Source organism: Patella vulgata, chromosome 2, assembly GCF_932274485.2.
Source record: "Patella vulgata chromosome 2, xgPatVulg1.2, whole genome shotgun sequence".
NCBI classification, from domain to species: Eukaryota; Metazoa; Mollusca; class Gastropoda; family Patellidae; genus Patella; species Patella vulgata.
The window spans coordinates 17,142,567-17,168,221 of NC_065880.2; the positions used below are offsets into that span (position 1 = coordinate 17,142,567).

General features: G+C 35.8%; 1 protein-coding gene across 1 annotated transcript; it reads right to left on the reverse strand.

Annotated features, from left to right (window-relative positions):
- On the reverse strand, positions 1 to 13,255 carry LOC126811109 (caspase-7). Its single transcript, XM_050536577.2, has 8 exons — positions 12,779 to 13,255; positions 11,012 to 11,154; positions 9,444 to 9,507; positions 7,433 to 7,686; positions 6,374 to 6,582; positions 5,329 to 5,445; positions 4,536 to 4,797; positions 1 to 4,145 (listed from the first exon to the last, which is right to left on the reverse strand). The coding sequence occupies exons 2-8, from the start codon at positions 11,097 to 11,099 to the stop codon at positions 3,907 to 3,909; spliced, it is 1,233 nt and encodes a 410-aa protein (XP_050392534.2). The 5' UTR covers positions 11,100 to 11,154; positions 12,779 to 13,255; the 3' UTR covers positions 1 to 3,906.
- Positions 13,256 to 25,655: the final 12,400 nt, after the last annotated feature.

Below are 25,655 nucleotides of genomic sequence, written 5' to 3' on the forward strand. Positions count from 1 at the left end.
TAAAATCTTTATTGCATAATTAATTCAATAGTTTTTTTTTAAAAAGTTAACTTGCTATAGAAATTAAGTACAAATTAATAAAGACAAAACATACACATCTTGTCAAACCTTCAATGGTTAATATCTTTGCTCAGAAAAGAGTAATTTGAATGAAATTTTCAATATATTCATTTTGCATTATCTTTATTTAGCATCTCCTTTTGAAACAAGTATTAAAACAATTATAATTTGTTAAAATTATATAATTATGCAATTTTCTCCAACTTACCCAATAAATGGATAACATACAATAATCTTTAACAATGCATATTAAAACTCATTTTGAACAATTTAATAAAGGTAAATTAAATAAGTATATTCAATATTAAACTGTATATTAAAACAATGTTAATTTGTTAAAAATATTAATCTTTTGACCAAAGTACTAAAAGTAAATTAAATAAGTAATGGGTAAATTCAATATTGAACTGTGAATTAAAACAATGTTAATTTGTTACAAATACTAAACTACTTTTGAACGATGTAATCAAAGTACTGTAAATTAAATAAGTAATGAGTAAATTCAATATTGAACAGCGTTTTAAAACAGGTAATCTGTTCAATATTATGCGATTTCCTCCAATTTGCCCCTTAAATCGAAGACATCCAATAATCTCTAACTATGAATATTACACATAACAAGTAAACAAAATATATTAAATTCCATAACAAAACAAAGTTAATTAATATTTTTTTTTAAAAAGTTTATAAATATACTTCAAATAATTCTAATTAAAAGTCCATTAATCCTTAACAGGATTCAAACCAACAGTGAGGCTGATGTTCCCCGCCGAAAACCCAAAATAAATAGATGACACATATCCATTAAATGCACATTTTTCAAAAGTATTGAGCAATCAAACTGATAATCTATACTTAGTCTAAGCTAAACTGTTCACGATCGAACTCAGTCAAGGTGTTGAAGTACCTGGTAGTGAAACTATGCATTAAGTTTCATCACTCTCCATCAGTTAGAATTAAAGTTATCTTGTCCCAAAGCATCAACCAATGAAATTGCTAAGCTTTAGCGGGGAAATATTAATCATTCAACTCCGCCTAGACATTCGCCTAATGAACATCTACATCAAGTTTTAAACATTCTACCTCAATTAAAAGCAAAGTTGTTATGTTTCAAAGTCTTGACTAATCAAATTGCTTATTGCTAGGTAGCCTAAGCAGAAAATCCTCATCATCGAACTTAGTCAAGGTATTAATATAATGAATCTATAATCAGAGTTTCATCGCTCTTGCCCAATTAGAACCAATTTTATCGTGTTCCATGGTCTCAACCAATCAAATTGCTTAACTCTGCTTAGCCTAAGTGGAAAATGCGCATGATCAAATTCTGTCTAGGCATTCACCTAATAGACGCCTACACCAAGTTTGAACATCCTACCTCAATCAGAAAGAGACTTATTGTGCTCCAAAGACTTGATCAATCAGATTGAAATCTTCTACTCTGCCTAAGCAGAAATGCTAAGCATCAAACTTTGTTAAGTAAGGTATTGATGTAATCCTGAAACTATACACAACATTTCACCACTATCACTCAATTAGAATCAAAGTTGTCTAGTTCCAAAGAGACGAAAATGCTCATTATCGAACTTAATCAAGGTATTGATGTGACAAAACTATACACCAAGTTTCATCGTTTTCACTTAATTGGAACCAATGTTATTGTGTCCCAAAGCATCTACCAATCAAATTGTTTATCTCTGCTTAGCCTAAGCAGAAAATGCTCAAACTCCATCAAGGCATTCACCTAATGAACTACTATACCAAGTTTGAACATTCTATCTCAATTAGAAGGAGAGTTATTGTGTTCCAAAGTCTCGACCAATTAAACTGCTTATCACTCGATCTGCTTACCCTGAGCAGATAATGCTCATTATCGAACTTACTCAAGGTATTGATGTGATAAAACTATACACCAAGTTTTATCACCCTCACTTAATTAGAACCTAAGTTAAGGTGTCCCAAAGCATCAACCAATCAAATTGCATATCTCTGCTTACTCCATCAAGGCATTCACCTAATAAACACCCACATCAAGTTTGAACATTTTAGCTCAATTAGAAGGAGTGTTGTTGTGTCCCAAAAAGTGTGACGGACAGACAGACAGACCATTTTTAGGCAGGACAATTAGAATACAATAAACATATGCTATACAATGAACTTAATCTACAGAACTCCCATATGAGGTAACAATTATTTTGATTTTGAAAAAGGTTACCATCGACCCATCAAAAAAAGATATTTACTTCTTACAGACTTCACGGGTGTGGTGACCACAGATTCTGCAGGATGACCAAGATCCTGTGGAGGACACAAAAACCCAATATTCATAACATTAGGCAGGAATCTTTCCCTCCTACCCTGAGAAATGTGGGCTGTGTAGCTGAGACACAATTATGTTTGACACTCGTCAATCCGATTAAAACACAGATCCTATTTCGTTTCGTTTTTTATAGTTTAAAATTTCGTTTACGTGTCTTTACTACACTAGCATCTGGAAGAGTTGGTATATTACCGGCTTTTTGGTTGAAGTGAGGGATAAGCCAATGAAACGGTTTGTTATGGCGACTTCTTGGCGTGCCATGCACGGAACTGTGGGTAAACTACTAAATACATCAACGCTGATTGATTAATCAATGCTGATGTCACAGGGTCAAAAGCCACTCATACGACCCCTGACACGACCTTCGAGTACAACTTGTCAGATCTTCATGTAGTGTAGGCCATCGAAAGTATAAAAAAATAAAATGAAATATAGATCTGTATTTTAATCAGATTGGACACTGGTTGATGAGCATTATGATTATGACTGTAGCATTGAGAACCACACTGAAACCAATTGATTTTTCCATATGCAAATGGTGAGGACAAAAACTCAAACCCATGATACAAAGCACATCATTGTGTCACCTTCACTTAGCCCTTGACAGACTTGGAGCCAATACATTGCAAATGCCTTTAATTGCTGTGAACAAAGATTACGTTGAGCCGATTTTGTGGGTACTTCATATAAAAAAAATAAAGTTATCTCTGTAATGTCATTATAATTTTTTTTTTATACAGTCATAAAGTAACGTTTAATGGTAAATAATTACTATCAGTTTAACCCTTGTCGGTTCACGTGGGGTCTCCGTGGACCCCATGCACATGTTTTATAGTGTTGTGTAATAACTACTGGGCACTGCTTTCTGAAATTTAGTGACTTTGTCTCCTATACATTTTTACACGTAGTGAAGAACTCGGTATTCATCTGCTTCCCACATGCAGAGTTCTGTTACATGCAAATCAGGCCCAACGCTTGAAGATAACAAGGGGTCCAATCAGACCCCTAACTTAAACAACTCAACGTAGGGATTTTGCTAATGTGTTTGCTGCCTGATACCATATTGCGTATGCCAGAGTATTCTCTCTTTTAGCAGCTGCATGTTACAAATACCAAAAATTAAATGATAAATTCAAGATATTCAATGGTTTTTGTATCAAGCGTGAATTGCCATTTTAACCTCTTTATTACATAGTACACAAAGTAGCAATTTTGTAAGAATTATTAAATCTTTTCCAAATGTCACTAAAATGTTTTTGTAAAATAATTTAGTTGTTTTTCAGTTGTCAAATATGAAGGCAAATAAACCGCTGCCTTTTAATTCAAATATATCTGTACGTAAAAACTTTGAATTATAACTGGGGTCCATATGATACCTGCTATGTGATTCTCATAACGTGAACCTACAAGGGATAATGGGTGATGGTAATTGTTATGAATGTTAATAATATGTATTACCCACAGGCCTGAATGAAAGCCTGAGTATTCTGGGGATGGTGGGCTAAATGAATGGGGAATCTCTAGCAAGGTCATGAACTTTTGGGGGTAAATATGATATCTCTAGTTAGCATAGATATAATACAAGGTATTACTTTACAACCATCTATATCTTTCTTTTTCTTATTTTCAGATTGATATTTCATTGCCATATAATATGATACATGTGTCAGCATTTTCATAAGATCAATAGATTTGTTTGATTGTTTTAAAACAGTGGTTAATGATTTCAAAAACCATGATCCATTCTGTCTACGAAAAGCAAAATATCCTGAAATAAGAAAACATATAAAAATCTTATTTTTATTTATAATAAGATATCACAAATACAACTCACATAAACTCAAAATATTTTTCTGGTAACGGCTAATGATTGACAGTCGATATATGCCTTGGATTATATCATTAATATGCTCGAAAATTTCAGTTAACCATAACTCTAAGGAAACCCAAGCTAGAAATATTCTGAAAGGCGGCAAGGAGTTCAAACACTTTTATATATTAAGAGTAGAGATTTCACTCATTGGACGGTGACGGTGTGCCCACCCTTATAGTCTACCAAAATATGTTTTTAGCAACAAATGCTGTTTGAATATCAACTTCAATCAATTGTTATGTATTTCACTTTCTGACTGTAAAGGAAATATTTCTTTATAATTACCTGGAGGTGAAGCAAACATAACCATAGAATCTTTATAACAAGGACTTGGACTAGTAACTAATTTTTCTAAACCTTGCATGTAATGATCTATTTCATCTTCCTCGTCTTCTGATTCTGATGTTGATTGAGCGGGTGGATTAATTTCATCTTCCTCAAGTTCTGATTCTGATGTTGATTGAATGGGTGGATTAAGATCTGGTGATTTCAAAGACTTTTCAACTGGTGCCTCTTCTGCTAATGCTGGTCTTGCATCAGGTTGATCCTGTGGAATAAATAGTGTAATAGTTAACAAATGCATTTATATAGATTTGTTTTTTTACTGAAGTGCAGTACAAAATAAAAGTCTAGTGAAGTAATTAAGTATATTTTTTATCTTCACTGATTAGGTCTCCTGGTAAATACACTGGAGACAATTATGACTAGTTCAATATTCTTAAAGATGTAAGATTTAGAAGGTAAAGAGCTGGCTGGGCAGTTCAAAAATAGATAATGCAAAATGAAGATACTGATAATTTCAGTCAAATTTTTTTATTCTGTAATCTGATTGAGGTTATCAAGTTTTGACAAGATGTGGCATAGATTGTTAATTATCGCAACAGCAGTACTTGTTATTAAACGGCGACCGTGTTTTAATCCGTTTAAATCTCCACCATGGTTTAGAAAGTTGATTATAGAATTGTCATGTAAATAAATGTCTAAATAATAGTTTATATAACATGTGAACCCAAAATAAGACTTGCAATAGGTCGATTTAGCTCTTACATAACACATCTTTAATGATTTTAGTACTTACATCTATACCATCTGTTTTATCTTTGCTGCTCTGTCTGTCCCCAGATCCACTATTTTTGACAGAAGTTTTAACAAGTTTTATATCTACACCTTTTTCTGTTTTTTCTCCTCTACAGGCCTTCAAAATAAAAAAAAAAAAAACATTATTATTTGTGCATTTTACACAAAATCAATGTATCATTATCATAATATACTGAATCACTAACTTAGTGGTACACATTTATAAAAATAATTTTACTGAAGCAGACATACACAATTTTTAAACAATAGAGGATAGGTTACCAGGTAATAAAACATCGACCCACGAGAAGCTAAGTCATCTGAGCTGTTTATAATGGAGAGAGGAGGAGAGGAAATGGGGTTTAACGTCCACTTGACACAAACTAGGTCATAAACATATGGTTTAATTTTAATTCAATAATTCGCTTGCGCGTAGGGGTCTTTAGCAGTGGGAGGAAACCGGAGGACCCGGAGAAAACCCACGAGGTTGGACAGGTGACCCTACTCCTTGTCATGTACAACCGGGGATTCGAAACCACGCAAGTTGACTTAATGACAGGCTTTATGATACAGCGCGCACGTGCTAACCATTTAGCCATCCAACCCCCCTGTTTTTAATGGTTATTAATTGTAATAATGTCTATAGAGTCTCTATACAATTTTGGGGACATGGACATTGACTGGTTGCACAATCCCAGCAAGTTAAAAATTTAGGCTGCCAGGCAAAGAAATCCATCAGCTAGCTGCATCTTCCAAGCTGGTTAAAAAGATTTTGAAAACAGTTTCTCCAGATTTCCAGAGCGTTTGAAATTCTTTTGTTAATTATAATGTTTTGATAACAAAGGTATGGACTCCAAGAATAAATGTTTGGTGATTCTTAATTTTGACAGAATTTATGGTTGAAAAGTGGCTGCAAGTATGACTTGGAAAAACCCAAGCAAAGGATGATCTGTCTATCACTACTTCACTTTTTAAAAAATTATTCACTTTATTTTCTGCTTTTATCTTGCATCACATATTTCATGGGAATGTATTTATTGTGTTACCTGAATAAAAAATAACCGTGGCTTGCCCATTAAGCCAGGGCATTCATCATCAGAGAAAAGGTTCATTGCATAGGCAACTGAAACACATATACCATCAGTACCAAATACCACATCTTTTCTTTCTTGGCGATGATTTATATCTTCATCACCATGTGATAACATAATACAAACAAAACAATCTGCATTTTCATGTTCATATTTTTGAGCAACTGGAGGATAAAAAAAATTTGATTTACAAATATAATTTATTGTTTATTGTTTAGTCATCCGTTGTATAAGTTCTTAAGTGTAAATCCATTCTGATTTAGATTCATTCAAATATTATCCAATTGGTGACATATCATTATGTCTCAGTCGGGATCAGTCATTGAAAGCCCAATCATTTGTATCATAACAATTGAATTCTACTTGCGTGTCCTACGAGATGAAATGGTATTTTATATTTAATATCTGCAAATTGTTCTTTGATTCGCTTTTTAAAAAAGCATTCATTTTGGTGAGGTAAAAATAGTTTTTACTTGGATTTGAGCTTACATATTTTCATAAGGCGTAGGGCCAGAAAACATTTTCAGTCTAAACGATGATGGTTATCTATATCTATATGGAAACCAAATCGGTTAAATAATGAAGTATTTTGATTCTGGTATAAATTTGCTGTTCAATGTATGGTGTATTTTGAAATCTGGTATAATAGCTGATGGCAGAACCAACAATTTCTGAATGGCAGATAATTTTCCGGGGAAATCTATCGGAGTCGTTTCAGTAAAGGGTGAAGTCATTCCACAGTGAGGTAAAGTAAACTAGAATGAAACTAGTAGCTTCATGAGAGAAATCTGGGATGTCTATCCACCACTTATAGATTTCTATTTTTAATATAAATGATGTGGAGTACTTGAAATGCACAAATTTGCTCTTTTTCACTACATTATAAAATAGCAAAAATACTTATTATTATGTTTAAATACCCTTGTTTTCTGAATAACTTGCATTTTATTACCAATCCTAAATAATTAGTTTCACATTACTAGACGTGAAATGTAAATATCATCAATTTCTTACCTTTTCTTAGTTTTTTGTCCATATTTGGACCTGTTAGATTATTGTAGATTTTTACACTAAATCCTAAATTCAGGAACTCTGCCTTTAAATTATAAACATCACTTGTTGAACCAGGCCTTGGTGGCATATTGGTAAATGTATCATTATTAATTATCAAGCAACATCCTCTCTTTTGAAAATTAAAATTGTACTCATCAGAAGTTTTAGACACATCTTCTAGTTTATACTTTGTAGATGGTTCTTCTATTTTTTGTCTAGAAAAAAAAAGAACAAATAAGATTTATAAGTGTGACTGATTCTGACTAAATCAAAGAATGGGTGAAAAAATCAAAACACAATTAAGAACAAATTTAAATTCTGTATGCATTGCAACACATGCATTTATTTTAGCAGACAGCCACGCAGTCATAGGCGTACGGGGAAATTTTTGACTGGGGGGGGCGGTGGGGGTTGGTGCCCAAAAAATGTAGTTTGGTTCTTAGTATGTTACATAATAATAATAAATTCGCTGTTAAATTGGACACATTCAAGAACACAATATCCTTTTTTTATACAACTTTTACAAAATACAATTGTGTGCCCAAATTTCCCCAGCATTTGGTGCCCAAAATGGGGGGGCGGCCGCCCCCCCCCAGCCCCGCCAGCGCGTACGCCTATGCACGCAGTCCCTGGAATATGCCCACATATAGCAGCTTTGTCTCAAAGAAAAAAGATTATAGCCTCTATCGTGTTAACAAACTATATGGAAAAGGGACATAACTCTGGAAAAGAAGGGCGCGCACTGCTGAAAAATGTTTGACGAAAGGTTTGACAAAACAGAATAGGAATCCTTGTCTTATTATAATATAAGTTTCCGAACGTTTCAGAGAAATCTGTTAAAAACTGTAGCCTCTATTGCGCTGATTCTTGTCTTATCATAATATAAGTTTCCTGAAAGCAGTGTGAACAGTTTGGCAATAAAGGGACATAACTCTAAAAAAATTATTCCAATTTTAACAAAAGAAATAGGAATTCTTGTCTTGTCATAATACAAGTTTCCTGAAAGTTTCAGAAAATCTTATAAAACCTGTAGCCTCAAGAGTGCTGACAAGAAAGTGTGGAGAGATTGAAAGGGTGATTACAATATTAATGTGGGCGCACAAAAATGGATATGGTGTTTTTATTTTAAGATTGTATATACCATAACATTAATTTTCAGAAGACAGAAATTAAAATTTAATCAAACAAACAAAGCAAGACTCCATTATATATATAATAAGTTATTAATAACCATAAACAGCAAATTTTGTGCATTTCTGACCAGTTTTTGTCTCCAGGAGATGAGGAAATAAAAATAAGATCATTTTCAAAGGCAAATATGTGGCAAACTCATAAATTAAGGGATGTGAGAAATGTGTCTAAATTAACCACAGCCACTCACAAAAAAGTTCTTTAATACTGATTAAAGTTTAAAGGCTGATGGGGCTTAACAGACAAATCTATTTATATTAACAATAGTCTTGATAACTCTATCCCAATTTGTTGACAGAATCTGACTTTCCAGAAATATCTCCTGTATGACAACAATAATATGTTTATAAATAGATTGTTGTTTAGCACCTAAGACATCAAATAACTTTTCCAGTCTCATATTAATAAATGAAATGGGGTTGAACGTCCTACTGTTCTGCTCCGAATTGGGCTAATGAAGACGGGCATATGCCATACAGTGTGCTTATGAGCGAAATTTTGCCCGGACAGCGGGACTACAACCTACTCTTATATCGAATTCCAACTGCCAAGGGATCTTTTACGTGCACGCCAATGTGTACTTGGGACATCGGTTTTTCATCCCGTCAGAACGACTAGACAGCTGTCCTTGTCAGGCCCTCCGCCCTACATCACTGACAAGGGGGAATCACATCGGAAAATCTGGATGAACTTTACACCCAACCTCCAGACTAGCGAGTCAGAGTCTTATCCACTTAGCCACCGTGACCTTGTCTGTTGATAGTAAAAACGTTAATAATACCTTATTTTCTTAACAAACTTCAGAATTTTTCTCTTGGCTGTTTGTATCCGACCACCATCACATTCTAAAAGCATTAAGAATTACTTGTTAAAAGATAAAGGCAAGTGACTGTCTACTAAAGATGCATTATGTAAGATAAAGATAGGTTGCCAGGCAACGAAACATACGCCCACAGCAACTAAATCGTCCGGGCAGTCAACAAGGGTTGTCGCATATTTTTACTTTTTTCGGTAATGAAACATTTATAATACACTAAAATCTGATTAAGAGCAACAACTCACGAAGTAATTATCGGAAAACTATTAGAATTTGTTTGGTTTTTATAAAGTTCTGCCCCATGCTAACGTTTTGTATGCAAAGCTTTTAATATCATGGATTTAACTGTTTAAGTCATAAAAATTCATTGAAAATCAATATACTTGTTCGTCTCAAGATCTTAAACTCTGTGTATCAATCTTAAGTCAATCGAATTATAACTTTAGCCTTTAGAGCATCACAAGATTTTGCAAAGTGATCAAGGGCCATAACTTTGGCAGTAATTATCGGAAATTGTTGAAAATCAATAGGAATCTTCGTCTCATGACCTCAAACACTGTGTATAAATTTAAACTCAATCGTATATTAACTTTCGCTTCTAGAGCATCCACAAGATTTTTTGAAGCGATCAAGGGCCATAACTCTGGCAGTAATTATCAGAAATCGCTGAAAACCAATAGGCTTCATCATCTTATGACCTTAAACACTGTGTATAAATTTAATGTCAATCGGATGTTAACTTTTGAAGTGATCAAGGGCCATAACTTTGGCAGTAATTATCGGAAATCATTGAAAATCAATAGGTTTCTTTGTCTCATGACCTTAAACATTGTGTATAAATTTAAAGTCAATCGGATATTAACTTTGGCCTTTAGAGCATCCAAAAGATTTTTTGAAGTGATCAAGGGCCATAACTCTGGCAGTAATTATCGGAAATCGCTGACAATCAATAGGCTTCTTCGTCTCATGACCTTAAACACTGTGTATAAATTTAAAGTCAATCGGATATTAACTTTGGCCTTTAGAGCGTCCACAAGATTTTTCAAAGTGATCAAGGGCCATAACTCTGGCAGTAATTATCGGAAATTGTTGAAAATCAATAGGCTTCTTCGTCTCATGACCTCAAACACTGTGTATAAATTTAAGGTCAATTGGATATTAACTTTGGACTCTAGAGCGTCCACAAGATTTTTCAAAGTGATCAAGGGCCATAACTCTGGCAGTAATTATCGGAAATCGCTGAAAATCAATAGGCTTCTTCGTCTCAAGACCTTAAACACTGTGTATAAATTTAAAGTCAATCAGATATTAACTTTAGCCTCTTGTCGCCACAAGCAATTGTGGACGCCGGACCGACGGACGACGACAATATACGACCACATTTCAATGTGGGCGTATAAAAAGCAGGCCATTCTTGCTATAGTAGTTTAAAATAAAAGTGGATAATGAAAACTGAATAAATTGAAAATTTCAGTCCAATTACTTTATTCTGAGCTAATTTGTAAATACAAAATCACAATTCAACAACCTACCATCTACTTCATAATCTGAGCCAGAACTATCTGTTTCTTCACAGTTGTTCTCTTCTTCTGTTTCTGTTCTCTCATCCATTCTTTCCATTTTTTTTTCAGGCTTATTTAAATGTCAACTATAAGTTATCTTCTGTACATCATATCTTCAATAATAAGTACCGGTAAGCTTATATTATCTATAATCTAATTATGAGCTCACTGCAAATTTGGGTATTTTGTTGATTTATAAAAAATTTAGCTGTATTTGAGGTAAAATGCATAATGTCTATAATGTAAGACATAATTTGAGATACATGTAGTAATTGAATTTCAGTGGGTGCACTTAATGTATAAATCTATAATCAAACAGTTGTACTCTGTAGGCCATTTGCTGTTAATGTTAGTGGCATTGCTCCTATTTCAATTTTGTTACTGAACCCATTGTCTCTTCACTTACAAAATCACATCTGACAACTATCTTTTAACTTTTTTAAAACAACAATCTGTAAACCTTTCTTTATATGGAGAACGGTCTTTGACTCTTTTTCTTATCAAACTCCAAAGCTTTGGAATAAAGTCCCTTAGTGGAATTATTCAAAAATTCCCTTTAGACTGATCATTTAAGTTTTCAGGATGAATTAAGTTTAACTATTTATAATAGTGGTTTTAGAGATTAATATTTTGGTGTTCAATTTTTAAATATTTATATGTGTTTGATTATATTGATATGTGATTTCCTATTACATCAAAAAACTATAACACATACTTATGGATGAAAAATTACTGATTTATTTAAGCCAAGTTTCAAACTTGCTTGAAAACATTGAGAGAACACACTTTGAAACGTCGCCTAAATAGATCAATAACTGTTCTGCCATGTGTTATAGTTTATTTCTCTATCCAGTTATTAAATGCCTCTAAAAGATTATTACAACAATATCACATAGGATATAAAAGTTCATCGAGATTTTCCGGCATGATTCCCTCTTGTCAGTGATGCAGGGCAGAGGTCCTGGCAAGGACACCATTGGCGCTTGGCAGTTAGAATTCGATAGAACCAGTGGGCAAAATTTCGCTCATCATAGCACACTGCATATATGATGCCAGTTTTCATTAGCCCAGTCAGAGCAGAGCATGTAGGTAGGATATTAAACCCCATTTCATTTTATTTTCAACATTATTTTATTTTTTTGAGCACTTGAGAGAAGGATGTATGCTTTATAATTTTGTATAGCAATAATTGTATAATAAATAAAATAAAAATATAGCATTAGATCTACTGATTCCTATAAAATGGTATTCAAATACTTTTACCATAATTGTTTAGAAACAAATAACAATTTTCTACCTGAGTGAAACCTATACATTTTTTGATTGTTGTATCAACTCTTGTTGACCAAAGTATTTGAAGATTAAATGAATGTGATAGATCTACTATTTTGAAACAGGTGTCTGAAAATATGCCATTGATGGGCTTCCATATAGGCCTACCAAGCGAAAGTACATATTTCCCTTCATCATACACTAAACAGTTCCAATTGCTAAATATTTCGATTTAAAAAAAGAAACAAACATAAAAAGAACAAAAAAAACCCCAAAAAACAAAACATGTCACACTCAAAATAAGTTAGTCAAATTATAGATAATACCGTACGGTATTATCTATGGTCAAATCAAAGTTAGTCATGGTTTAATTGTGTTGAAATGAGTTGTCATTTTTGCATGTAAAAATAGTAACAAAGTTTTCATTCTCTTCAATAAATCCGAAAAGTGTAAAATTCTACTCACTCTAGCTAACCCTGTTCATCCAGTATGACAAGTCTATAATGATAAACCTGATAGGCCTAAATTTGATCTACTTTTAGTACTAGCCTAGTGCTACTGTTTCAGCAGGGATCTGTTTTGCAAGTTTACTAACTAACATCGGAGTTCCGGAATGCAAAATTCCCACTCGGCACACTTCGGTATGTTCTGTTAATTTTTGTCAAGGTCAATGAGGTGTGAATAAGGTTAAGGCACGTGATTGTTGACGAGATTGTAGGTTAGGGTTAGGGTAAGTATTGGGGCTAGGTCCAAAGTTAGGTCCAAAGTTAGCCCCATTGGTGCTAGGTCCAGAGTTAGCCCTAATACGTAATGAATAAATACAGCCTTTAAACTTTAATTGCCTTCAAGCGAGAATTTCATATTTTCTGAGGAAGTCAAAACATTAAATTATTTCTATGTCTTTTGCTCAATAGGTTGTCAACTCACTATTAATACGATCATAGTCATGATTCTCATACTCAAAAATGTTTCACACCGGAAATAATAACACAATTACCTCCTAATTACCTCCCTTGCTTTTCTATTCCCTACATGGAATAGCTATCTTCAAACGTTTGAATTTGAAGTTGAAAATGATATTTTTGCCAATTTCTCAACTGGCAATAGTGAATTATAGGATTAATAGGATTATTCTTTATCAAAGTAGGACTGTTTACATAGCATCAATTTTAAGGCTTTATTTTAATACATTTTAAAAAAATACGGTAATAAAAAACTTAAAAATATGAAATTGTAGCTTTCAGTTATTGAACAGGTGGCAGCCTTAATTAGATGCTTAAATCGCATCTAATGAACGGACACAGTCTTGAAATAAAGTAAACACCTTGCAGTATTTGTGATTACTGAAGAGTTTATAATCCGAGGGTGTAGGGGGGGGGGGAATCGCCACCCAAGCTGTGAATTTATGTCAACAGGTGGGGGGAAATGTGATTATGTTGACATAATTGATGATCATGTTATATTAAAAAAACATACATTGTACATGTGTAATTATAAGTGTATAGGATGCCCCTGGGCAGCTATTTTGATTTGTAGGGAGGTACGTGGGCGTTGCATGCGTGTGTGTATGGAAGCGTGGGGGTGGGGGAATGGGGTAAAATGGGCATGGGTGTCACACATGGGGGGGGGGGGGGTTCCGACCCCCAATTGTTATTCTGTTTTCCGGGGGGGGGGGGGTCTGAATATACTTAATTGGCCCCCCCCCCCCCTATTTATTTACAACAATTATTAGGATTAGTTAAGATTTTATCTGTATAAAACCTGTACATCCCAATATTATGGTTTCATTGCTAAAATAAAACACAGAGAGAATCATCCTGGAAACATGTGTGAAGTGAAAAGTAACTGCGTTCCATAATTTAGTTTAACCCCGTAAAATATGCCAAAACAGTGTTTACAGAAGACTGAAACTGAAAATTATGGGGTCGCCCCCCCCCCCCATTTGAGGGTGACCCTCCCACACTCTCCAAATCGCGCTACATCACAGATTTTCAACATTTTATTTAGTTTCATTTGTGGATCCCCCCCCCCCCATTCCTAAATGTATATTTCACGGCTACGCCTCTGGAAATGGGTTCACGACGATTTTCTTAGAGCTTGGTAAAAACAATACATTTTAATGCCGCTGCACGTCTCTAGATATGTGGGGGGTTGGATGGCTGAATGGTTAGCGTGCGCGCGCTGTATCATAAAGTCTGTCATTGAGTCGACTGGCGTGGTTTCGAATCCACGGTTGTACTTGACAAGGGGTAGGGGCGCCTGTCCAACCTCGTGGGTTTTCTCCGGGTCCTCCGGTTTCCTCCCACTGCTAAAGACCCCTATGCGCAAGCGAATTATTGAAATAAAATTAAAAACCATATGTTGGTCCCGAAATGATCTGGTTTGTGTCGAGTGGACGTTAAACCCCATTTCTCTCTCTCTCTCTCTCTAGATATGTGTATAAGATTCCCATTATGTGGAGTAGGAGGTGGATGCAAAATGTGTTTTTGGGGACAGAAACCACTTGGTTTAAAATATTAAATTAAAATGGTACTTTTCAAGAGACCTGGAAATGTAAATTAAAAACACAGTAAATCAGAGACATGTTTAGATATTAGTTTATTCTTAGTTTTCATCAGAAGATTCAAAATTAATGTTCATAATATGAACAGGATAAATATCTTCTTGATACCCATTCACATTGTAAATCTTCATTCCAGCCATGCATCGCAGGGTCATCTTGTTCGATCATTGGTTTTGCAGCGTGTCTCCATATTGATGCAACATTATTGTTGCGTTTAACGTGCAGCAAAATACTCAGGCAAGATGGTAATAAAGAAAGCAAGGTTTGTTATTTTTCATCAGAATTAAAATTCCTCCAGAAAATCTTTCTTCTAGTTCCATCTACTGATGTAAGTCGCCTTTCACCGTACATGGTACACAGTTTTTTTTTTTCTAAACCAGCAATTACGTCATCAAAAACATCATTTGTCTGTCCCAGCTCTTTAAAAAATGTTAGAAATTTGGAATTATCTTAAAAAAGAAAGACAGTCTTGACACTTTCAATACTAATCTTGATTGGATCAAAAAATACATGTACATCAAGATTAGTATTGAAAGTGTCGAGAATATCCTAGAACTGAAAACAAACCACGAGGACACCAAAATAGCTTACCTAGGACAACTGCCGGCGGACAACTGCTGATTGGACAATTGCCGACGAGGACAACTGCCGGCAGGACAACTGTCGACCATTTATTCGTCGTTCGTTTCTGGAGTTTATTATTTATTTTTTTATATACATGTAGTTTGTAACTGTTGATTTTATTGCCGGTGTTTTTATTTGTTCTTTTTAGTGTAGTTTATTAAATGATATATGAGGCATCAGTTATAAAGTATACTTTAAAAAAATGTATATATGTAATAATATAAAAACATAACTGTTAATCTTATTGCCAATGATTTCATTGGGATTTTTAGTATAGCTTATTAATTGATGGATGAGCATAATGTATGGTGGCTGATTGGTATCATGTCGTAATGTCGTGATGTCGCCTTTCATAACGAGACAACCCGACATCACGACATTTCTACCCGACAACACGACAACCCGACATCACGACAACCCGACATCACGACATTTCTACCCGACATCACGACATTTTTACCCGACATTACGACACTAAAAATGTCGTGATGTCGGGTAAAAATGTCGTGATGTCGGGTAAAAATGTCGTGGTGTCGGGTTGTCGTGATGTCGGGTTGTCGAGTTGTCGACTTCCATGATCAATGTTATAAGCGGCCACGATGATATTCATAACAAAAAAATGGCAATTAAGAAAATGGTTGATCAAGTGGAAGTAGATTCACACTCACCATAGGCGTGAAAAGAGCTCAGAATTGTGAGATCTTGTGAGATCGGTCATTAGCCGAGGAGTTGTTGAAAATGGGGTAGGGGTATGGCCTTGTCGGGGAAGGCTATGGTCTTGTCGGGAATGAATGCTCAGTTTGTCGGGAAGCGTCGCGCCGTCTGTCGGGTTTTGAATATTTTTAATAATATGGAAGCGGAAAGAAAGCAGTCCAGTCAATGATGAACACGTACGCCATCTGAATAGAACTAGCACGTACACATGGCCTTTCTCAGTTCTTGACTGTGTTCCTGTATACTGGCATCCAACTCCATGCACCGGACGAGCCCAGTGATAGAAGTGATCTGAAAAGCAGAATAAACTCTCTGTTTATGCCTTCCCTGATAAAAAAATGTGAAGTCTCATAAAATGAAAAATGTGGCAAAAGTAAATCGTTCGACTTGTTCTTTGTTTTCGTAGTAATAGAGCTTGTATTTTAAAGATGACTTTTACCAGTTTTTATGCTGCAACTGACATAATTTACTACCCACTCCAAATTACTAGAAAGTATTCGAAATGCCTGGAAATCGCGTCTACGGGCGTCTGGTTTTCAAAATTTTATGGGGGAGGCCCCCCAGACCCCCCGTCGCACGCTTAGCGCCTCCGGCGCCCGCGGACTCTAAAGAAATATATTTGTCGGGAAAATATGCTGGCCCCCCCAAACAAGTTCGGCCACGTACGCCTATGACACTCACAGTGCAGTTTGAGTTGCATTCGTATCCATTTGTATACGTCCACATTCATAATGTGATCCGTCTTCATTAGCTCAGTCGAAGCAGAACAGTAGGTCGTTAAACCCCATTTCATTTCAGAATGTGAACATATTATGAAGCCGCCCTTGTCTGTGTGCCTGTCATTGAGTCAAGTGGTGTGGTTTCCAGCCCAAGCTTGTACATGACAAAGAGTAGGGTCGTCTGTCTAACCTCGTGGGTTTTCCCCGGGTCCCCCGGTTTCCTCCGACTGCTGAAGACCCCTACGCGCGAGCGAATTATTGAAATAAAATTGAACCATATGTTAGTCCCGAAATGACCTAGTTTGTGTCGAGTGGACGTTAAACCTCTCTCTCTCTCATGATCAAACTCAGAATTAGCTAGAATCAAGGTTATTGTGTCCCAAAACATCGACCAATCAAATTGCTTATCTCTGCTTAGCCTTAGGAAAATCATAAATAAACAACAAGATTATGAACATGTTAACGATTGTATACAGAGTCAGTTAAAAGCCTGATTAAATAAATGTGTTTTAAGTTGTTTTTTAAACGAATATAGAGATGTACAACATGATCAAGATATAACGCGACATCACGACAACCCGACACCACGACATTTTTACCCGACATTACGACATTTTTACCCGACATTACGACATTTTTAGTGTCGTAATGTCGGGTAAAAATGTCGTGATGTCGGGTAAAAATGTCGTGGTGTCGGGTAGAAATGTCTTGATGTCGGGTTGTCGCGTTATGAAAGGCGACATCACGACATTACGACATGATACCAATCAGCCACCATAGTAATGTAATCATTATCAAAACATAACTTAACTATTAATTTTATTTCAAACAAGTTAATCATAGAAATAACCACAATTGAAAGTTGAGCACTACTTTTATAATAAAATGAACAATTAAATTTCAAACTGTAATCATTAATTGATGGATGGTGTATTCCCAGTTACTAATATTAAAGCCGAATCTCCATCCGTTATCTGTCATGTTAGTTCCTTTAGGAACTGTCTCTGAGCGAACTATGTCCATAGTCCAATCGGAGACAGTTCATAAAGGAACTACTGTCATGTCAGACTTTGAGATTGCTCAAAGAAATGCTATTCAAAGAGTTTTTCCTGAAACTGAGATAACTGGTTGCTTTTTTCATCTCTCTCCGGGTATATACCGCAAAATTCAGACAGAAGGACTCCAGCAGCGTTACCAAACAGACAACGTATTCAATCTTGACATCAGAATGATACCAGCCCTTGCTTTTGTGCCAACTGATGATGTTGAACATGCCTTTGAAATATTAGCTGAACTACTTCGAGGATACCTACATTGAGAGACCTGGAGAGACCTGGTAGACGTAACCGTAGGGGACCACCGAGCGATGGCCCAGCTTCCAAGAACCAACAACTTGAACAACAATATAGAAGGGTGGCAAAGAGGATTTCAGGCTTCCGTTAGCGGTTGCCATGTTAACATATAGAAGTTTCTGGAGACCCTGAAGAAACATCAAGCTCTACAGATATTGGGTGGAGAACAACCTGTTCAACGCGAGAAGTACAGAGACTGTACGGAGCGGGTACTAAACATTTTCCGTAAGTTCAACAGTCGCCATGTGTTGGACAATTTACGTGGTATTGCACGTAATATTCACCTGTGATAACTTTGTGTCAGTGAGTGCTATTATAGACAATGTGTTAAGTAAACTGAACCTGTATGGGAGAGAGAGAGAGAGAGAGAGAGAGAGAGAGAGATGGGGTTTAACGTCCACTCGACACAAACCAGGTCATTTCGGGACTAACATATGGTTTTAATTTTATTTCAATAATTCGCTTGCGCGTAGGGGTCTTTAGCAGTGGGAGGAAACCGGAGGACCCGGAAAAAACCCACGAGGTTGGACAGACGACCCTACTCCTTGTAACGTACAACCGGGTATTCGAAACCACGCCAGTTGACTCAATGACGGGCTTTATGATTTAGCGCGCACGTGCTAACCATTCGGCCATCCAACCCCCCTGAACTTGTATGATAATAATAAAGAATATTTAATTATTAAGTATTGTTTTTTTAAAAAGGACATAAATACAGTAAAACAACTAATCGTTCTCCTCGCAAACGATGATCTAAAAATAAACATTTTGATCAATAATGTGACGGGCAAAGGTAGAAAATATCGCGAAAGGCGAATTACATCAGTAGATGACGCTAGAAGAAAAGATTTCTGGGTAAAAAATAACAGACTTTCTTTATTATTTTGCTGCACATAAGCGCAACAATTATTTTGCAAGAATTCGGTGACAAGCTGCAAAATCAGGTCTTTTGAAAAGTACCATTAATGTTTTGAATGAAGAAATTGGTAATAAACGAAAAAGCTAACGAGAAGCCACTTTTAAGGTCAATTTTGAACCAAATGATTTCTGTCCTCAAAAATACACTGAGATACAGATTACAGAACGGCTTGAAGCTCGTGGTAGGACAGCTCAAGTTCACACCCTTTTAATTAGATACAGAGATTTGCCAGTCTATCAAAACCTACATGTAAAGATGTTTTATACACAGCTTTTCTTGTGTTCAAATAGAGAGCCGAACATTGCACAAGTATTTTTTTAGTCCGCCTTCTACTCTGAAGGTTTATGGTCGGTCGAACTGGTGGCAGAAAAAATACCGGGTGGGCCCCGAGCATCCATTGCAGCAGAATTTCCGACCCTACCAAACCGCTACACCATTAAGAGTGAAAATAGACAATTAAAACAGAAACCCGAGAAGGAAAAATAACCGAAAACATCTGTATCGCCAGCTTTTTTTGTAAATAAACCTCAATAATGAACAATTTTCACCCCAGTTCAATTTTTGTTATTTTTGTCTTTGATATTTCAAGTAAAGCATTACATAAGTCGACATATAAAACTCATCACCAAATCTGCGTTAGATTTCTTCTATTGTTCCTTCTTCTTTGTATTACATAGACTAACATAAACTCGCGACCTTCTCTAAATATGTATCGTACACAGCGATGTGTATACAAACAAAATAATCTAAATATATATACGGTTACATGTTTTATAGACAACCTATTTTAAAATGGGTTAAATCTGTATTAGCCCCCCACCACCACCCCCTATAAATAACGGTTAAAAATAATCAACTATTATTCAAGTTCTATGGAACGAGCACTAAATTTGAGATTTTTGTTGGTTGTGGCGATGTAGCTGATGAAATTGAATGTTATATTATGGGCCCTTAAAGGGACAATAACTCTTGCTGGCTTGAAAGCTCCAGAAAATAAATAATATCTCTATCTAAGTACTAGATGTTTAAGTGTCCTACCTGTTGTGTAAATTATCCATTACATCCTATTTTACTTGTCCAGAGGGTTCGAAAATATTTTTAAATCGAAGTTTCATTTGAAAAGGTTTACGTTAGACGTTTCAAACCATTATGTTGACTTTTTCAAAATGTTTAAATAAGGTGTGTTAAGATGAAATTTGTATCATCAATTAATTGAAATATTCTAAAATAGTACAATTTGTTGACCAGAATAAAGATTGGGACATATTATTCAGTTACAACAAGAGTGGTATTGAGCCTTTAAGTTCATGGATTTACATTCTTAAATTTTGGATCTGTGTGTACCTTTAAATTTCTAGATCAGCAAAGTGAAAGAATTATCCCTCAAAATTTTGGTTTTGAAGTGGAATTTTGAAACCTAACAAACTGTGATCTTGATTTAAGTTGAAGACTTGAACTCTCCTGATTTTCACTCAAGAGAAATCCACTTGTTTTTCACTCAGAGGATTAATTAGATTTCAAGCTGACTAATGTATGTTAGTGTTTACCTGTTCTTATTGTATCATCATGATCACCTACTCACGAACACAACTCATGGATTTACAACAAGCATCTACTATCAGAACACTATCTCACAACAATTTTGTTTGTCTTAAAGAAGTTGGTATCCTTAAAAAATTTAGAGGGAAGCGTTCTGGCACCCAGAAGCAAAATCAGTCTTACTCTCAGACTCTTCCAGGGTCTTTGAAATGAAATGAAATGAAATGGAGTTTAACGTCCTACTGTCTGCTCCTAACCTGGGCTAATGAAGACGGGCATACGCCATACAGTGTGCTATGAGGGAAATTTTGCCCGGACAGCGGCACTACGGCCTACTCTTATATCGAATTCCAACTGTCAAGGGATCTTTTACGTGCACGCCAATGTGTACACGGGACCTCGGTTTTTCGTCCCATCTGAACGACTAGACAGCTTTCCTTGTCAGCCCCTCCGTCCTGCATCACTGACAAGGGAGAACCACGCCAGGGTCTTTGAAAATAGGTCTTTGGAATGCTCAGTCTGTTAGAAACAAAACTCTTGACATATTTGATTGCATAACCGAATGTGAATTTGATGTCTTTTTAATAACCGAAACATGGTTGTCTCAGAATGGTGACGAAGCCAGGTGTGCTGAAATGACACCACCAGGTTTTACTTGTGTTCACGCCCCACGAATAACTGGTAGAGGAGGGGGTATAGCTGTTATTTTCAAGGAAAACTTGCGGCTTCAGAGGCTTCACATAACGAAAACGTACTCGTCTTTTGAACATTTATCACTTACCATAACATCTGCATCAAAAACCCTAAGGATTATCTGTGTCTACAGACCGCCCCCTTCAAGAAAAAACAAGTCTACCGATTCAGATTTCGTAAATGACTTCAATAATCTCTGTGAAGATCTTGATTGCAATGATAACATCCGAATTGTTGGAAATTTTAACGTGCATTTTGATTCTCCTAATAACAAATTTTCTCTGTGATCTTTTGGATATTTACGACCTGGTACAGACCATTACATCCCACTTCTACTCGTTGCCACTGGCAACCTTTGATTAAACTGTCCTGTTTATTTTCAATACATGCTTAAAAGTATCCGTGTATCAGAAATATACAGAAAGAGTACTGTTCATTTCTGAGACACGGATACTTTTATACCGTTTTAGATACCTATCAAGCAATAAGTAGCGGACGTTTAGTCCGACCCAGATCGCAATTGATAACGATGGCTCTATACAATGCACAAGGAAAATGTACATGAAACAACTAGTCAAAATCATAGTAACAAAACAAAATGGGGGGAACTACATGGCAGTTCAAAAACATATACAATGACATTAAATTAACATAACAACATATTACAAAAATCAATTATTATACATATCAATTGGCATCTATTTCATAATTTGGTTTGATTTATATTAATATGCAAAATATATAAATTAGAATATTGAATAATTATTTTAATTAATTGTGATGATAGAAGGCGCAGTTCTCTTGCTTGAAAATAAGCAGGATGAAAAAAAAGCCTAGAAAGTCATAAACTTTATTACAAATAAATTTCAACGGAAGAACCATCCGCCGATGCATACTTTCACCAGGAATGACCCACGTTTCGCATTTCCTTTACACTACATTTAATAATATCGTAGTCCTCTACGCCATAGACAAGTTGTTTTGACGATGTGGTCTAAACAAACACGTGATTGTTTTACGCTCAGAGTATCATAGCAAGACGCACGTGTAAATACTACTCAGGTCGTCTCTCCACTGCGAAATCATTCTACCATGAAATGTAACGTGAGGCTCAGAAAGGTATAAATAATGAAAGAGCAGAAAGTATTTGTCACTTTTCGGTTGAAACGACTCGATAATTAATATTATTTTTCATATTTTGCTTCACAATACTCGATAGAAATGTGATGTAAGTAACTTATTAGCACCTTTCCTCGGTGTATCGGTGAATATCAGGACAGTTTTGGTCGGGAGCCGCCTCGGCTCCGCCTCGGCTGGGCCCCTCGACCAAAACTGTCCTGATATTCACCGATACACCTCGGAAAGTGTGCTAATAACTACTACTTACTCAGCCGACACATCGATCAGGACACACCTTGGACTGGGTTGCTTGCCGTAATCATGAACTTATTCATAATGCTGATGTCGTTGACAAGCTAATGTCTGATCATTTTGTTATATCCTTTAATGTCAATTTCTCAAACACTTCACGTAACAGCAGGAAAATACGCTATAGGAACTTCAAATCCATCAATATTGAAGAATTTAATACCGATCTTATGAGCAGCACTCTATTCACACAATGTTCTAATGATGTTGACTACATGGTAGCTTTACTCGATAAAACATTACTTACCCTCCTTGACAAACACGCACCCATCCAAACCAAAACCATTAACCATTTAAAGAAAACACCATGGTATGATGCTTCTGTAAACGATGCTAAGCGAATACGCCGAGCAGCCGAAAGGAAGTGGCGTAAATCAGGGTTAGTAGTACATAAACAAATTTACGCAGAGTGTCGAAAACATTTTATGAAATGTGTTAAAAATGCCGAATCACAGTATTTCAACAAGGAAATATCATCATGCTCAAGAAATCCGAAATTATTGTTCTCAACGCTAAACTATTTACTGGGAAAAGAAAAGACTGTCATCCTTCCAGAGGGAGATGATAGTATTGTTGCTCAAAATTTCAGTGATTATTTCATTGATAAAATCGATAGGATTCGTCATGGCCTTGGCTCTATTAACACACAGGGGTGTGATGACAGAAGGTCTGTAGTTCCATCAATTCAATTTGATTCATTTAATCCAGTTTCATCGGAGGAGATAAGGAAGATAATCTGTCAATCCAAACCAACATCATGCTCTTTGGATGCCATACCGACACATTTCCTGCTTAAAATTCTGGATGCAATTTTGCCCATTATCACTAACATCATAAACACGAGTTTGCAGTCTGGAATAGTACCGGAATGTTTTAAAACTGCAGTAGTCAAACCACTTATAAAAAAGTCGACATTAGACCCACAATTACTGAAAAAGTATCGACCAGTCTCGAATCTGACCTTTCTGTCCAAAGTTCTGGAGAAGGTTGTTAAACAGCAACTTCTTAGTCATTTAGAAAAGTTTCAACTCCTTGAGGAGTTCCAGTCTGCTTATCGCTCCGGCCACAGCACCGAAACAGCTCTGCTATGTGTTCTGGATGCCATAAAATCATCTGTTGATGAAGGAAAGATCGGACTGTTGGTCCTTTTGGATTTATCAGCAGCTTTCGATACTATTGATCACGGCAACCTACTGGATCGACTGTCATCAGATTATGGACTAACTGATCCATTCCAAAATGGTTTTCATCCTATCTCACTGGACGATTTCAGTATGTTGAAGTTAACAACTCCTCATCAAGTCATCAGCAACTCTTATGTGGTGTTCCCCAAGGATCCGTTTTGGGCCCGATAATCTTCACAATGTATACAAAAACGTTAGGTAAACTTATCCATGATCACAATCTGCTCTATCATTTTTATGCTGATGATTCTCAGCTCATTGATAGCTACAAGCCACTTCCGGTCGATCAAAATGCCGTCATCAAGAATCTGGAAGGGTGTCTCGATAATGTCAAAAAATGGATGGCATCCAATATGCTTAAACTCAACGATGAAAAAACTGAGTTTCTTCTCGTGGGTCCCGCTAACAGACTTAAGAAATGTGACATTCGATCGATAAACATTGGAAACACCGAAATTCCTGTGTCTAGAACTGTAAGAAATCTTGGAATTCTTGTCGATTCTCGTCTCAGTTTTGAAAACCAGGTGAACAACATCTGTAAAATATGTCATTTCCATCTCCGAAGGATAGGGTCCATTCGTCATCTATTGTAACTTAGTTTAAGTTTTTGTGAATAAGGGCCCGGGTCAACATATGCGCCACAAATTTCCCCGAAGATCCACCCACACGCTCCATCTGCGCACTCAAACCAAATATCCTGCGTCCGCAACTCTGGGTTATAATTCATATCCAACGATATAACGGGACAGAGAAAAGGGGTTGCAGGGTAGCCCCCCCCCCCATATACCCTTCTTAACTATCTTCATTTCGACCAGTCCTCTTTTAGAATCTATATTTATGGTTAAACGATTGAAATTGCGAGAGTTAGGAAGGTTATATGGTGGTGCCCAACAATCGTTTAACCATAAATATAATATAGATTCTGAAAGACACCTGGCCGAACCCTTGTTTATAGCTTGTTTAACCAAATCTAATTTCAGACGTTTAACTATTACATTAGTCTGACTAAATATTTAAAGCACGTTGGTTACAATATTTAAATGTGAGTCATTCTTTACTATTGTCAGCTGACTTATTCATTAATTGAACCACACCCATAAAGTAACGTAATAATAGGAATAGGTAAAATTCACAATAATTTGCAGACAGTCCTGCTTTCGGGGATACATTTAATTAATTTTCAAAAAAAAAAAATCCTCAGTAGTATTTTGTATGGCATTTGGCGATGCTCTTCATGGTTTATTTTTGTATTATATTGTTCTGATTCTGATTAAATAAAAATTTCAGGAGATAAGAAGTTTAAACATAGGGTATTTTATCGGTGAATTTAGAATTCTGTGTAAGATTAGTATTACTATAATAAATAGATAGTGGTTACCACTAGACAATCTAAAGTTCAGTTTATAATTGGCGATTACTGTACTATACACAAATAGGTAAGTATAGACATTATCTGATAAGTTGTTCAATCAACACAGGTATGACCATCTCTATAATAGCCACATAGTTTATGTCAATAATACGGTATTATGTTGTAAGAGCATACCTCTGTGAAATTGGTTTATTTAACGTTCGCGTCCACTGAGGTGATATCGCAGACAAAACAG

Coding starts and splice junctions, on each gene's coding strand:
- LOC126811109 (XM_050536577.2), bottom strand. CDS start 11,099: ATGGAAAGAATGGATGAGAGAACAGAAACAGAAGAAGAGAACAACTGT. Junction 9,508..11,011: donor CTCAGATTATGAAGTAGATG/GTAGGTTGTTGA, acceptor TAATGCTTTTAG/AATGTGATGGTGGTCGGATA. Junction 4,798..5,328: donor ATAAAACAGATGGTATAGAT/GTAAGTACTAAA, acceptor TTTATTCCACAG/GATCAACCTGATGCAAGACC.